The sequence below is a fragment of the Pipistrellus hanaki genome (genome assembly GCF_964339955.1).
Source record: "Pipistrellus hanaki genome assembly, chromosome: 10".
Classification (NCBI taxonomy): domain Eukaryota; kingdom Metazoa; phylum Chordata; class Mammalia; order Chiroptera; family Vespertilionidae; genus Pipistrellus; species Pipistrellus hanaki.
This window is the reverse complement of record NC_140512.1, coordinates 9,387,602-9,402,879: the sequence shown is the minus strand read 5'-3', so window position 1 is coordinate 9,402,879 and position 15,278 is coordinate 9,387,602. Positions and strand designations below refer to the sequence as shown.

Sequence of the window (15,278 nt, the reverse complement as noted above, 5' to 3'; positions counted from 1 at the left end):
CACACACACGCACATACACACATATACACACACACCTTTCTTTTGAATGTAAATAACAAACATTACGTTGGCCAAGCATTTTCACCTGCGTATTCTCACTTGATCCTCACAAATAGATACAGAAATTGATATTTTTAAATCTTTATAGATGAGGATAATGAAGGTTAGCTGACGCACTGATGTAGTTATTTACTCGTTTTCATTTTACCTACCTCAACTATAAAATATTTCAGAATTCTAAAATCACATACATTTAATCAACTTGTGTTTTTTTGTTTGTTATGAAAGGGTAAGGCAAACTGCGACTTGCGAGCCCCTTGAGTGTGGCTCTTCCACAAAATACCACGGCCTGGGCGAGTCTATTTTGAAGAAGTGGCATTGAAGAAGTTTAAGTTTTAAAAATGTGGCTCTCAAAAGAAATTTTAATCGCTGTACTGTGGATATTTGGCTCTGTTGATTAATGAGTTTGCCGACCACTGGGTTAAGGAAGCAGAATAAAACCGCAGGCAGCGAGTTGAGCGACAGGTAGACAGTATGGACCTGGGGCTCGTTAGCATGCAGCCAAGCAGGCTGAGAGGCCCCCCAGGGCCCAGCACTAAGTCGTGAAGTAGGTCTGAGTTTCCTGGAAAAGCAAATAAAAATGAAAAGAAGCCATTGACAGGATTCTCATCATTCCATGGAGGTAATGCTCACCAGTTGTTTAGAAGGAAGAATGCCTCCCTGAGGGCTGAGAGAGACGTCTTTCAGGAACTTTGAAAATGCCCAGGCCCAGGCTCTACCCCAGACCAATTAAAGCAGCCTTTCGGGGGGCAGGGCCTGGGGATCCGCACAATTTCTTTAAAATCCCCAGATGCTCCTAATGCACAGCCAGGATTGAAAAGTGCTGATGGTGAATTCTGAGTCACAGAGGGGAGCGAGATCCACACCAAATCCCAGGGTGAGCTCTGGGTCCCAAGGCCAAGGCCAGCTTGGAGCAGCAGAGCAGGTCAGAATGAAGGGAAGCTCTGGCCAGTAGTCAGCAGCTGCTAGGGACCCTACCTGTGCATGAATTTCATGCACTAGGATTCTAGTTTTTATGTATAAAATAAAATATGTATGGGTATATGTATGTACATGCATGCACACACATGCGCGTGCTTGCACGTGCATATTCACGTCTTTTTGCAGAACAATTAGCCCTCTTTAGTTTTGCTCTCTCTTTCCTGATCCACATATTGGGGTCTGCCTTCTCATTCCCACAAAGCCCCTCAGCTGTTTGTATGAATGAAGATATTTCTTTCCTGATAGGAACTCCATTGCCAGCTTCGTGATCAGGGAAGACTTCCACACCCTAGCATCTGTGTGGTCTCCACACTCTCTGAGCGCTCTCACACACCTTGGCTACTTCAGTCCCCACCAGCACACTTTGATATCATTGTTATTGCCCTCCTTTTGCAGATGAAGACCTGAGCTTCCAAGAAATCAAGTTAACATATTTAAGGTTCAATAGGGAGTAAATGGACAAAGCTTGGGCAAACCCTTGATTCCTTGATCCTAAGTTCAGAACACCCCTTCCACAGCAGGATTCTTTGTTCTGGTGCATGTTAGGATCCTCTGGGGGCCTTAGCAATCCAATGCTGGAACTCTTCCCTGGTCCCAGGAAGCCAGGACCTCTGGGCCAGGTGCTCATGCTACTGCTTATTCAGCAAGTTTCCCTGGAGAGTCTCAGTGCAGCCCTGCTTGGTGTGTTGGTCCCCGACATCCCAACCTGCCAACCAGGAGACGGAGAGTGACCTCACGTGCAGGTGTTGAAGCTGCGCTCCTGGCTTTTCTGGACCACGGAATACACGCTGCTTACAACCTCACCCAACCTTCTTCCAAACATTTCCAGACCCAGACGTTTGAATCACCTGATAACGTTTTAGAGGAGCATTTACCTGTCTGAGAGGTCTGTGCACGACCCTATTTTTCATCATCCTCTTCTTCCTCTTTGCAGGCGCAAAGAAGCACTCTCATGGCTCCCCAGCCCCGAGCACCAGCTCCACAAGTCGCCTTACCTTGCCAGGTGGGTAAATGGCATCGCGCCGTGATCTCAGTGATCACAGACGGCAGACAGAACCGCTTTCTCAGGTGTTGAGGTTAGCAGTTGATAAGCTGGGAATCTGGCCCCATAGTAGCCAGTCTGCTCCACATGATTGGAAGGCCTCTGTCACCCACCTCTGTCAAGTTCCTCCAGAAATGGCCGTGGTCACTCCATACTTGGTACACAGTCTCTCCTGCTTGCTGATGGAAAGAACAGAAGGTTGTTCTTCCTTAATTTCACCTGGATGTGTTTTGAAAGCATCTGGGAGACAGATGGTGCAGGGGAGTGAGTATGAGTCTTTGGTGAGAGAGACTTGGGTTCAAATCCCAGCTCTACCATGTTCAAACTGTGCGAACTCACTACCCTTATGGGGCTTCTTGCTTATAAGTTTAGTATGGTCCTGACTCACAGTGGGTGCTCACTGGGAGACATGGAAGTTATGCATGAACCCTGCTGGATCCCATCTAACATTTTAGCAGGAAATTTTAAGCATTCATGATGAGTCTGTATAATCACTATTTAATATGAGAGGCGCCTATTGGCGATTCTGTCTCCATGTGTACAGTACACAGGCTTACATGCTCTACCATGATTTAATTTTTACAAGTAGAATTTATAAAACACATTGCTTTGGGGAAGAGGTTATTAGAAGAAAACATAAACATAGTAGAAAAACTAAAAAAAAAAATCTATACTAATAAAAGGGTAATATGCTAATTAGACCGGATAGACCTGGCGTCTTCCAGACATCATTCTGGACGTCCTTCCTGACAAAGCCAGGGCCTGGCTCGGGGAAGCTGCTCAGGGTCCCGGGTAAGCTGGCCCAGGTCCTGGATGTCTGTGGGAGGCCCGAGGAGGGAAGCCCAGGTCCTGGGTGCTGGAGCGAAGCCGGTGCCGGCAGCCCAGGGAAGGAAGGCCTACTCTTGCACGAATTTCCATGCATTGGGCCTAGAGTAAAAATTATAAGAAGGAAAATGTTGCCAATGCTACCACTCAGAAGTAACCAAAAATGACTGCTCCTTCTTTATTAGATTTTTCCCTCCCTAGGGTAGATTTGTCTCATCTCTTTTAAAATTTACTATTACATCATGAGATTCCTCCTATGTTATTAAATATTTTAAGAGTATTTTAGTGCTTGGCTAACATTTCATATGATTAATTTATACCAGTTATATGCAGAGGCTTGACCTGTGTTGTTCAAAGGTCAACAGTATATTCAATGATAATGTGCTATTAATGTAGCTTATATTTTTGTTATTATAAACTAGTAGCCCTTAGCACAAATCTGTGTGCCAGTAGCTCACCAGTAGCTCGCTGCCGCCCTCCAGTAGCTGTCCACCCACTGCCCTGCCCTTCTGTAGTTCCTCCTGCCCCTTCTCTCCCTCCCCTCCCTCCCTCCCCCCTCATAGTTTGCTGCCCTGCCCCCTCCTGAAGCTCTCTGCCACTCACTTGTAGCTCACTGCTCCACAGTCCTGCTGATCCGTGATCCAGTCATTATGCAGTTGATTGTTACGCTTCATGGCGTAACGACCATTTGCATATTACATCTTTTTATATAGGATAACCTCACATTCTTGTACATAAATCTTTCTCTGGATTGAGGACAGATTCCTATATGTAGAATTATTGGCTCAAAGAATAGGTACATATTTAGGTTCTTAATATCTAAATGAGAGTCAAAGTGATTTCCCAAAAGGTAGCACTATTTTATATTCTCAGTGACGTGTTTGCCATTTCAATGTGCTCTTGCTCATGCTAACATTAATATTTTACCAATTTGATGATGATAAAAAATTATATCCATATGAGGCTCTTATTCATTTTATTTTTTAAAATTGTTTTCTAATATTAATTTCTTTTTCATTTCTTCTTTGGGAAATTACCAAATTTGATCCATTCTGAGAGGCACAGTGCCTAGTATTTTGGTTGCTGATTCAGAAATGTTTTGCAATCAATAGTGTGTTATAATTTAATTAGCATGTTTTCTTGGTTATACATGAAATAATAGTTTACTTTATAATCAGTGGCATCTTAGCTTAGATGAAATATAATCTGTCTATCTGATTTTTCAATCTCAACTTCTGTAGCTTCCTTACCCCCATCCAAAAACTGGACTTGGTGTCCACCAACTAGGCCTTGAACTTTCTTGCCTCGGTCACCCTGCCTGAAACATTGATTCCCTTTCCTCCCTGGCTAATTTCTTTCTGCAGTACCTCCAAGTCATCTTGGCAGCATTAATACTTACTTATAAGGATTTGCTAAGAAGCCCTTTTACCCAGTGATAGGTGGCTTTTTTCCAGGGTGAGGACTGTCTTATTCTTTTTTTGCCTCAGTGCCTGCCAAGGTGACAGGCACATGTTGGATACTTATTAGTGTTGATAAGGCTGGATGGATGGGTGTGTGAGCGGGCACTGTTTATATTAATTTATGACTGTACAAAAAGCAGCCATCCTCAGGAAAAAGTTCATTTTCAAGTTTGAATTTGCATTAACTATACTAACTTGCTTTTTAGAATTGAGTCAATCTTGGTCTGTAGTATCTGGAGGCCTTTTGCATCCTCTCCCTTAGGACCATAGACATTGGGAGGAGAACAGCTCTGAACCAAGCAACTCCAGTGTGTAGGGATGGTATGTGCTCTTCTCTGGAAGGCTATGACATCCCAGTGTGAGGTGGGATCTCTGACATCGTCCTGGACATCTACAAGGATGCAGAGCTGACTTGGCTCCTGTCTTCTGTGCTGGAGGCCTGTTGTTGGCCTGCTGGATCTCCAAGGCTTCTAAGCCAGAGTCTCAGCCACTGTGGCCTTGCCTTGGGTGGGCAGTCTAAACTGGCCCAAGTTGGGTGTCTTACATTCTGAGTTGTGACCACTCCAAAGCTGTAGAGTTGGAGTGGGTAGTCCTGCTTTGTCTATCAGACCCGCTCCACCTCATTTGTTATGATGGCAGCTCACTACTTCTTCTTACATCAGGAATACCACATGTTGCCTCCCTGTACCTCAAGTTGTTTGTGCTGGCTGTCAAACAGTTACAAATATCTTGTTTAAGATATGCAAAAGCTCAATGGAGGATTAATAATCCTTAAAAAACAATAAAGTAAAATTATGCAGAAACAAAACTACAAAGATATGTAAAACAATTAACTCTAAAATCTTAAATGAAATACATATTACTGTTCAAGTTTTAAAAAGAGAAAGGAAAACTCAAGGTGGGTCAAAGATGAAAAGAAAATTCATGTTGGAAGATAGTCCTTAGGACTTTATGCCACACACGACATTGACAGTGTATCAGATCACAAATGAAAAAGCATGAACTATAAAACTTAGAAGAAGACACAGACTTATATCTTCATGACCTTGGATTAGGCAATGATTTCTTAGATAGGACATTTAATGCCCAAGCAAACAAAACAAAACAAAAAAATAGATAATACAACTTTTTAAAATTAAAAACAGTTGTGCTTCAAAGGACACTATCAAGAAAGTTGAAAGAAAATCCACAGAATGGAAGAAAATATTTGCAAATAATATACCTGATAAGGATCTAGTGTCCAGAACGTGGAAAACATTCTTACAACTCAACAATAAAAAGATAAATAACCCAATTAAAAAGTGGGCAGAGGATTTGAATAAACATTACTCCCAAGAAGATATACAAAAAGAATGTGGAAAAATGGTCAACATCATTAGTCATTAGAAAAAAGCTAATCAAAACCAAAATAAGATATCACTCCACATGCACTAGAATTATAAGAATAAAACAAGTGTTGCCAATGACCTGGAGCAAATGATATCCCCATATATTGTTGGTGATGAAATATGATGTAGCCACTTTGGAAAACAGTTTGGTAGTTTATCAAAAAGTCACAGAGAGGGACCATATGACTCAGCATTCCACTCCTACGTATATTCTCAAGACAATGGAAAACATATGTTCACACAAAAGCTTGTCCATAAATATTCACAGCTGCATTACTTGTCATAGCTACAAAGTGGAGACAAACTAAATGTCCATCAGCTGATGAGTATATAAGTAAAATGTGGTATATCTGTACAATAGATTATTGTTCAGTCATACTAAAGGACTAATGTACTGATATAGTCTATAATATATTGATAGATATACCTTAAAGACATTTTGCTTAGTGAAAGAAGCCAGACATAGAAGGCCACATATTATAGGATTTTATTTATGTGAAATATCCAGAATAGGCTAATTCATATAGACAGAATGTAGATTTAGGGGTTGCTAGAGGCTGGTGAGAGAGGAGAATAGGAAGTGAATTGTCATGGTTATAATTCTTTGAGTGGCAATAAAAATTTTATGGAATTAGATATTGCTGATGGTTGTCTAACCTTGTGAGTATACAAAAACCACTGAACTATATACCTTACTGGGGGAATTTTCTGGTATGCGAGTGTATATTTCAATAAAAGAGCATGGAAGATAAATAATGGCTCGAAAGACTCAATTTCTCAGATGGAAAATGCACCTCAATTGCCATCCTATACAATAAAAGGTTAATATACAAAGTGTCCCCTCAACCAGGAGTTCAACCAGTGGTTTGACCAGAAGATGGGGCTGGCCAGCCAACCTCCCATGTCCCTTCCCCTCGCTGGCCTGGCCTCTAATTTGTGCACCAGGCCTTTAATACCTAAATAAAACCAAATGCATGCCTAAGAACAGTGTGAGAGTACAACAAAAATGAGAAAAATCTTAAATACTATGAGAAACTAGTTATGTTCAGGGAAGCTACAAGCAGGCTGCCTATAATAAAATGGAAACCAACTGACAGCAATATTTGCATTGATAATAGTAAATGTGGGAAGACAATGAAGGTAAATCTTCCATATGCTGAGGGACATACTTCCACAAGGAGAAAAGTGAACTCCAGAGCAAGGTGTGTGATACAAGGATTAATGGTGCACACATAAGAAAATAAAATATGCTGGTAAATTTGAGTAACTAGTCACTATAAAAATAATGTCCAATTTTGTGTTAAAATAGGCAACAAGCTATTGATGGAAAGAGGGTTATTGCATAGGAGTTAAGGAGTGCTAAAATCTATTTTGTCTTTGGGAAGAACTTTGTAATTTTGCAAATTTTTAACACAAAGAATTATCAGTAGAATAATTTAAATATAACTTACAGTATCTAAATCAGCAAGAGAACACCAATAAAGGGAATATAGAAAATGTATCAATAGAAGGCAGAAAGGAAGAAAAAGAAGCAAGGAATAAAGAATAATGACAAAATAAATAAAGTCAAATCCAAAATAAAAACAAAATTGGATCAATAGAACCTGTTCTAAAAATATCCGTAATGATAATAATTGCATATGGCTTAAACTCTGGTATTAAAATATAGAGATTGTGTGATTAGATTTAAAAAATCCAAATTCCAGCTCTATCCTGCTTTTAAGAGAAACTTAGAAAACTTTCACACAAAGTTTGCTGATGTATGGCAAAATATAAAGCTAGTTCTTGGAAAAATGTCTATTTTAACATCTGTTTAGCAGGCTACTATACAGTAGATTTAAGTGAAAAATGTACTGTCTTCCAAAACAGCTTTGTTTGTCTTTATCCTCGTAGACATGATTTTACATATATTTCAGAGAAATGCAATGTTTTCTCTTTCTAACCTATCGAGCAATATGGGTGTTGGAAATTCAGATATAAAGAAAGTTCTGCAAATAACGTGCCCCAATCCAGAAGCCACCAGAGACCACGTCATTAAAGAACAGCTTGTGTGGTTTCTGAAACTGCCTGAGGGGTCCTCCTGCAGCTCCAGCACCAGAACACTAGTCTAGGGACTCGCCTTGAATTCTTGCACATCTTTAGCAAAGTGACTCTTACAGAATAAAGCCATAGCACCTGCAGCCAATTCTTTTCTAGTGCCAACTTCACCTCTGCCTTATGGGGTTGGTGAGCCTCATGAGCTCCATGGGGGGGTCGTGAATGATGGAGAGCTGAGGATACCTTGGCTCTCGCTGGAGGAGTGGCCCGGAGTTTCACCGCTTCTTACGGTCATGACTGCCACTGCGGAAGAGTAGTCAGTGACTTCCTTCTGAGCAGATGCCCGGGTGCCTCGGTCACACCACTTTGCTGGAGGGATCCCTAGATGCAAAGGTACAGTACTGTAGTCGTTCACCGATGTGGATAGCTCGCTCATTGCTCCTCTGTGTGTGCAGCTGCTGGCGTGCACGGTAGTGTTGGCAGTAGACGCGGCTCTGCTTCTAACCTCCAGCGCCTGATGTAGACAGTTTGTGTGCGTAGATGCCAGCTGGCTTGCAATGACATTGTTGTGTGTCCTGTTCTAGGGGACTACGGATAACACGTCCATCCAGAGGATCTCTCAGAAGAGGACTGACCGGCTCTGAGGTCTGAAGACGTTTTAGGAAGCTTATGTTTCTTTTACCAAAACAAAATATTATGTACATTGTTAGTTACTGAGTGATAGACTTCAAAAATGTTAACTTCTGACCGCCCCCCATACAGATTTTTTATAATAAATACTTTGATATGTATTGCACATCTATTCAATATCAGGGACAATTCTAGGTTCTTCTCATGTACTATCTATGACCTCATTGAATCATCATAGCAACTCTTCAGGAAGGTACCATAATCTCCATTCCACAAATTAGGAAATGGAGGCATAATCAAATAAATAGCTTGCCAAAGTTAGTGCTCCTTGTTCTGAGTCTCATTGACATTGGCACAATGTAAAATCACCCACACTCTACCCGCCTATCTTTTGCACTTGTACTCTGCCTGGGGATTAGGTCAGTTACCCATGTCCCAAGTTCTTTTACGTGGTGAAGATTCCAATGAATTCCGTATTGGCAATTGTCTTTTATCTTGAGTTCACTTTGAGGGATGGCAGTTGTCATTCTTGTCATGGATTAGATCAAAACGCATTTGTTATTTAGCCCTCGGAGCTCTAGAACGCTGAAGAAATTTATCTTTACTGACTCTTTATGGCGTAGGTCGTTGTTGATGTGAAGGAGGGACATAACACTGCTGATTTCGCCTTACACTTCCCATCTTCCTATGCATACGCGGAAAAAATGCACACACTGATGAGAAAAATCAAGCACAAGACATCACTTGTATAATCCCCAAATATCCACACCCTCCCTTCCTGGAAACAGTAGGTCTCATGTCCTTGGTGGTTGCCAGGGCGAACACAATGAAAACAAAGAACTTAGGTGAGGATGTTCATCTCCTGGAGGGAGGACTTTCTTATTCTTTTATTTTTAAAGTAATCCTTTTATTAAATGAACTCATTTGTCATTAACTCATAAGGGTGCAGAGCATTTAATAAGTAGCAGTTATTTTAAATACGGGAGGAAGGCTCTGAAGCCAGAGCGCTTGGTTGAGAAACCAGAATCCAGGTTCCTATGCACTAGCTGTGTGAACCTGGGCACGTTACTGAAGCTCTTTACGCCTCAGTCTCCTCACCCCGAAAGGAAGCGACACTAGTGCTTGCCTGTTAGGGTTGTAGTGAGGACGATAGACCAGCTCAAGTTAAATGTGTAGCATGTGCTCAGTGCACAGTGTGTGTCAGATATTGTATGTATGTATGTATGTATGTATGTATGTATGTATGTATTTATTTATTTTTACCATGGCAGGTCCTGATGTTATTTTTAACATCACAGGTCTCATATTGTTCCATCCTCAATGGAACTGATGTTAATAACATTCCAATCCTTGCAATTCAGAACTCATGGGTGATTTTTTTAAAAAATATATTTTATTGATTTTTACAGAGAGGAAGAGAGAGAGAGAGAGTTAGAAACATCAATGAGAAAGAGTCATCAATCAGCTGCCTCCTGCACACCCCCAACTGGGGATATGCCCGCAACCAAAGTACATGCCCCTGACTGGAATCGAACCCGAGACCTTTCAGTCCCCCAGCCGACGCTCTATCCATTGAGCCAAACCCGTTTCGGCCTTATAGGTGATTTTTGTAAGGGTTTTTAATTAGATTTCAGACCCATCCCGCAAATAAACACTGATTTGAGATGGAATGAATGGCAGGAATTTTGTTCTTCAGGTAAAACAACACTTGAAAGGCATTAAATATTAATTATTGTATCTTGTTAGTTTAGTATATGTGTGCGTGCGTGTGTGCGTGTGTGCGTGTGTGTGCAAATGCAGATAGAAACTGTCTATAGATGGAAATGGATTTTGCAAAGGTCATATCATAGCTTTATCTTTGAAGCAGAAGAAAACATGTGTCTGATACTTCTTTTTATAAAAAGGCACCAACATTAGAAATTGACCAGAAGCTGAGAGTGAGCCACGTGGCTGCCTTTGGTGCATGGCCTCAGTGCTGGATGCCAGTGCCCCACTGCGGTGGCGGGAGATGGGAAGAGCAGGATGCTGATGCAGCCTGTGGTTCCACTCCGGGAATCCGGCTGGACTGGGTTCCACGAGGACCTGTCATTGTTCTCTGGGGCCTGCGGTCACTCGGTGCAGAACACCAGGGTGTGCTGTAGGAATGAGATGGATGTGATATAAGAGCGAATTGGCCCAGTCTTTCTCAACGTGTTCCGCCAAATACTCTGTGACTTGCTCCTGATAAAGGGGGTTCCTTTGCCTGATAAAATTGAGGAATCTGCATGCTATCTGCTATTCTTAGGGATTTATAATACGCTTCTCCATTATTTAGGTTTCAAAGTCCTACCATGAACAGACTCGTTTAACCTTCACCCAGTTAAATTGGACTTAAGATCACCACCCTCCCACAACAACATCTACTCCATTCACAACTTTATTGAAGGTACTTTGAGAAACAGCATCTTAAACAAGGAGTTTTATAAAACTTCAGTCATATTTTAACACCTGAATCCAACTAGCAGCCATCAATTTTATATATGAACTAGAGGCCTGGTGCACAGATTCGTGCACAGGTGGGGTTCCTCTGCCTGGCCTGTGGGGACTGGGCTGGAACTGGCTCTTCGATATCCCCCAAGGGGTCCTGGTTTGTGAGAGGGCACAGGCCAGGCTGAGGGACCCCACCAGTGCACGATTGGGGCTGGGGAGGCACCACAGGAGGGCTCCAGGGTGTGTCTGGCCCATCTCACCTAGTCCCAATCGGCCAGACCCCAGCAGCAAACTAACCTACCATTCGGAGCATCTGCCCCTCTGGTGGTCAGTGCGCATCATAGTGACTGGTTGTATGGTTGAACGGTCAGACACTTAGTATATTAGGCTTTTATTATCTATCTATATAAAGAGAAAATATGCAAATTAGGTCAGGACTCTGTAATGGGTCACAACCAGACAGGAGGAGGTTGTTCACGCAAGTGAGGCCTGGAGTGGAGATGGGGGGCCAGTGAACCGCCTTGTCCAGCTCAGGCCAGTCCCCCTGAGCCAGAGTGGACATGGACAGGGACGGGGGGCTGGCCCGCGGCCTCTGTGGCCAAGCACAGGCCCGGAGAGGAGACAGCAGGCCACCTCCCGTAGAAGCAGCATGGGTCCCTCCCACCTCCCGTGGAAGCTGTGTGGCTCCCTCCTGGCTCCTGTGGGCACCGGCAGCTCACTCCTGCTTCTTGCGGAAGCCTCATGGCTCCTGTGGAAACTGTGTGGCACTCGGCAATCCACTGCGGTTCCCACTAGCTCCCGTGGAAGCTGTGGGTGGCCGCCTGTGTGCGATATGCGCGATGGGCTACTAGTATAGGATAAATCCATATCTATTTTCTAAAGAATACTTCTATGTAATAATCTCTCTCCTTGTCTCTCCTCCTCACACACACAAATAGCTACCAAAAGCAAAATGGTCTCAGAAAGAGAGAGACAGAGAGAAACTAGAAGGTAGGCTGGTGGGTGGCAGAGGAAGTGGAGAAGGTCATAGATACCGTTGGGAGGAATTGTGGTATTTATAACAAATAAGAGATTTGAGCATAGGAAGAGGAAAACTTCTAAAAGAACACACCTTTTGTGAAAAACAAACACCCTGTGTAATTGCCAAATAAAGGTGATGAAAGAGTTAGTTTTTTACTTGATCTTGTCTTTTCCTAAGCACGTTTGAAAGTAGTATCCAATGATGACTTTGTCAAGTGCAGATTCTACACATACACGTGACTTTGTCAAGCCTTCATTAGCTAATGAGATCCTTTCTACAAGCACGTTGCTCCAAGAGACGAGAGCAGACTTTGTGACTATGTCCTGAAGAGGAAAGGGCCCACCTTGCAGATGAACAGGCATGAGGGGAGGGGTTCTGTTCCCAGTTTGCTTCTTCTCAAGAGGGGGAGGGGATTGCATCAGGTTTGCTTTGGTTCAGCTGTGGGAAGTGCCCAGTCATTGAAGGGGAAGGGTCAGACTCCCTTCCAGAAATATTTCAGGAATGAAGGAGTCCTCAGGAGGCCACCCCAGCACCTAAGAAAGAGAAGTCCCTGCTGAACTCTAGATGGTGCCCTTATCTCTGGCTCTGCTCTTTTGCCCTGAGATCAAATCGGGGTTCATTACAAAACAGCACTCTCTCAATTTCCCTTTTCTCCACATTTCAAGAGAGGCTGATGCCAGGCATAGAAGTATTTCTATCATGTCGGTGGAGGGCTGATCTCTGTCAGAGCGTTCAACTCTTATTTCCTAAGACTCTGGTGGCAAGGAGAGATTTTGTTCTGATGATCAGAATTCCAGCAAACGGTAAATTTTTCTTCATGCTGAGAACTGGAAATTCAATAATACTTTGCCTGGGTTCATGCTGAGCAGCAAAAATGCAATGAATGTGGAGAGGGACCTTGATTTGAGCGCTAAATCAGCCGGCCGGATGTTGACACCACCAGCTTTGATGCTGAAGCCCCCTCCTGTCTCTACACCATTAGGTAAGGAGACCGTTTTTATGTTTGTTTCTAGACTGTTTTGTGCTTCGATCCCTTGTTTACCCTAAGAAACTCCTCGATCTTAAACATCTCCGTTGTTCTGCGGGTACCTTATGATGCCACCACAGCACCATTTGCTGAACGCCTTCCCATGTCAGCCTAACTCAAAAGGCAAAATTGGAGTGGGTATTCTGGAGTTTGTAGTAATGGGATCACTAATCATGCTTGAGCACTTTTTCTTCTGTAAGCAAGCCACAGGTTTCAGAGAGGGTTCCTAGAATGGAAGGCCCCTGAGGGCAGGGATTTCTGTCTGTTTTGTTCATGGGGACATCAGCAGGACACAGTAGGTGCTCTAAGACACCGATGAATGAATATTACTCTATAGGCTGTCAAATAATATGCAGCTAGGAGCTCTCTGAGATGTTTCTGACTAAGGCCCAGAGTAAACATAGTTTTACTGTCCTTCTATTATGTATGATTTTGTAGAAAAGGCCTGATCTACAATACTGTAGAAGACATTTTAGTAGTATGTTTCTTTGGAAAAAGTTGTGTCACTCAAGCCTGATCATATTAGAAAAATTAGGAAATATCAATAACCAATAAGAAGTAAAATAACCAAGTTTATATTACTCATAGGTAATCACTGCTATGGTTTAAATGTATGTTCTTACAGAGTTTCCTGTGCATAACATTTATATGTTTTTATAGTAATAAGGTTAGATCATCTATACTGCTTTTTCATTTGCATGTACCTTCATTTTTATTAATAGACATCTATATCATTTTCACATAGTGCCCCAGTAGGATATTTCATTCCCTGTGATTGCACATTGAAGTTGCTTCTAATCTCCTTGATCATAAACGCCATGCATTTCCCCGTTATTGGATTAGATGGATACAGCTGGTTTCTCTCTTGTGTAACGGAGGTATCCCTCAGTCTTTCTCCTGCAAGCGACCTGTCCATCACACTCCTGCTGGCCATTCTGTGGGAGCAGACTCGCCACAGAGAGAACTCGCGTCCCGGGCAATGACTCAGCATCTCTGCTCCTCCACACCTTTCACCTCTTTATTACACCAAACCTGATCCTGATGATCACTTAACCAGGTTTCACCTTGATTCACCTTCACATTGTCTCCAGCAGGAGCAGGAAGGGGAAGAGGCGGGGCAGAGGTGGGGATATAGTGGAGTGGAGCCGAGGGAGGAGTATCCATTACCTTCTTCTGCGTGCAGATCTGCAGGTCAGACGGTGTGCTTTTCTTATTATCCACTGTCCACCCTTTATTCAGATTTCCTTGGTTGTTACCTAGTGTCTTCAGTTCCAGAGTCCCACCCAGGATAACACCTGGCATTTAGTCACACGTTTCCTGAGGTGCCTTTTGGTTTCCAGTTTCTCCGCCTTCCCTTGTTTTGGGTGACTTGGATAGTTTTGGGGCATATCTGTCAGGTATTTTGTAGAATGTCACTCACCTGTGACTCATCTGATGCTTTTTCGTCGTTAGAATGGGATTATGTATTTTGGGGAGGAAGACCACAGAGGTAAAGTGCTATTTTCATTACACAATTTGCATTTTCATCCCATAAAATAAGGCTGTATACTACCAACACTGCTTATCACTGTTAGCGTCAACTTCGGTTTCCTGGAGGAGGGGGTGTTTGTTAGATTTCTTCTCTGTAAGGTTACTCTTGGGCCCCTTCCCAGCCTGTACTCCAGCCCACACTAAAGACTCCTTCTCCGTGAGGGAGGTTCATCAACAGGACTTATTTGGAATTCTTTTGCCTGAAAAGTGTGTATACTCTCCCAAAATTATTTATTTACTCCAGTATGTAGTTATCTCGGTATAAAGCCTTGGATGTTTACTTTATACTTTGGGTTAAAATTCCACACTGCTGTGTTTATTTTGATGGTCAAATCATTCCAACTTTGGTCATTTGGGAGCTCTTTCATTTTTGTCCTGTCTTTCATTGTATTTTGTTTGTTTTTTGTATTTTCTTACTTTTCTGCCACTACAAGATGCTCCAGGTTCATCTTGTTCTCTAGTCTCAGAACCAGCCATCTCCACAAGGAAACCTGGATCCATTCACTGGAGAAGAGTATTAGAAGCCACGGTCTGGGTATTAGGGAGTATTTGTTGCTACTGAGATTTCTAGGCTTGTAGCTTTTACAACTTTTCAGCTAATAGACCAAGAAAATGTGTGTTTATGTGTCCATCTATATCTACAGTAAGTGAAACTTGAATTCCTACAGCCACTTGGACCATTCTGACTCTTCCACTTATTTGTATATTCTTCTCCCACAGGAAAACCTTGGCTCTCACCAGCCATTATTCACATGCATGGTTGTTCAGTTCCCGTAGACCAGTGGTCAGCAGACGGAGGCTCGCGAGC

The 15,278-nt window shown here is 42.6% G+C and overlaps 1 protein-coding gene across 7 annotated transcripts in view; it reads left to right on the top strand.

Annotated features, from left to right (window-relative positions):
• PDE1C (phosphodiesterase 1C) overlaps positions 1-15,278 on the top strand; it is a gene marked incomplete at its 3' end in the record, with an annotated part of 257,690 nt that overhangs the window by 240,406 nt on the left and 2,006 nt on the right. For 3 of the 7 annotated variants that reach the window (XM_084896856.1, XM_084896862.1, XM_084896861.1), the window contains 2 exons: positions 1,976-2,044; positions 8,378-8,549. In XM_084896856.1, coding sequence (XP_084752982.1) covers positions 1,976-2,044; positions 8,378-8,391 — 83 coding nt within the window. Of the gene's footprint in view, positions 1-1,975; positions 2,045-8,377; positions 8,550-15,278 lie in introns of those variants that run through there. The other 4 variants (XM_084896855.1, XM_084896859.1, XM_084896858.1 and 1 more) reach the window with 2 other exon arrangements.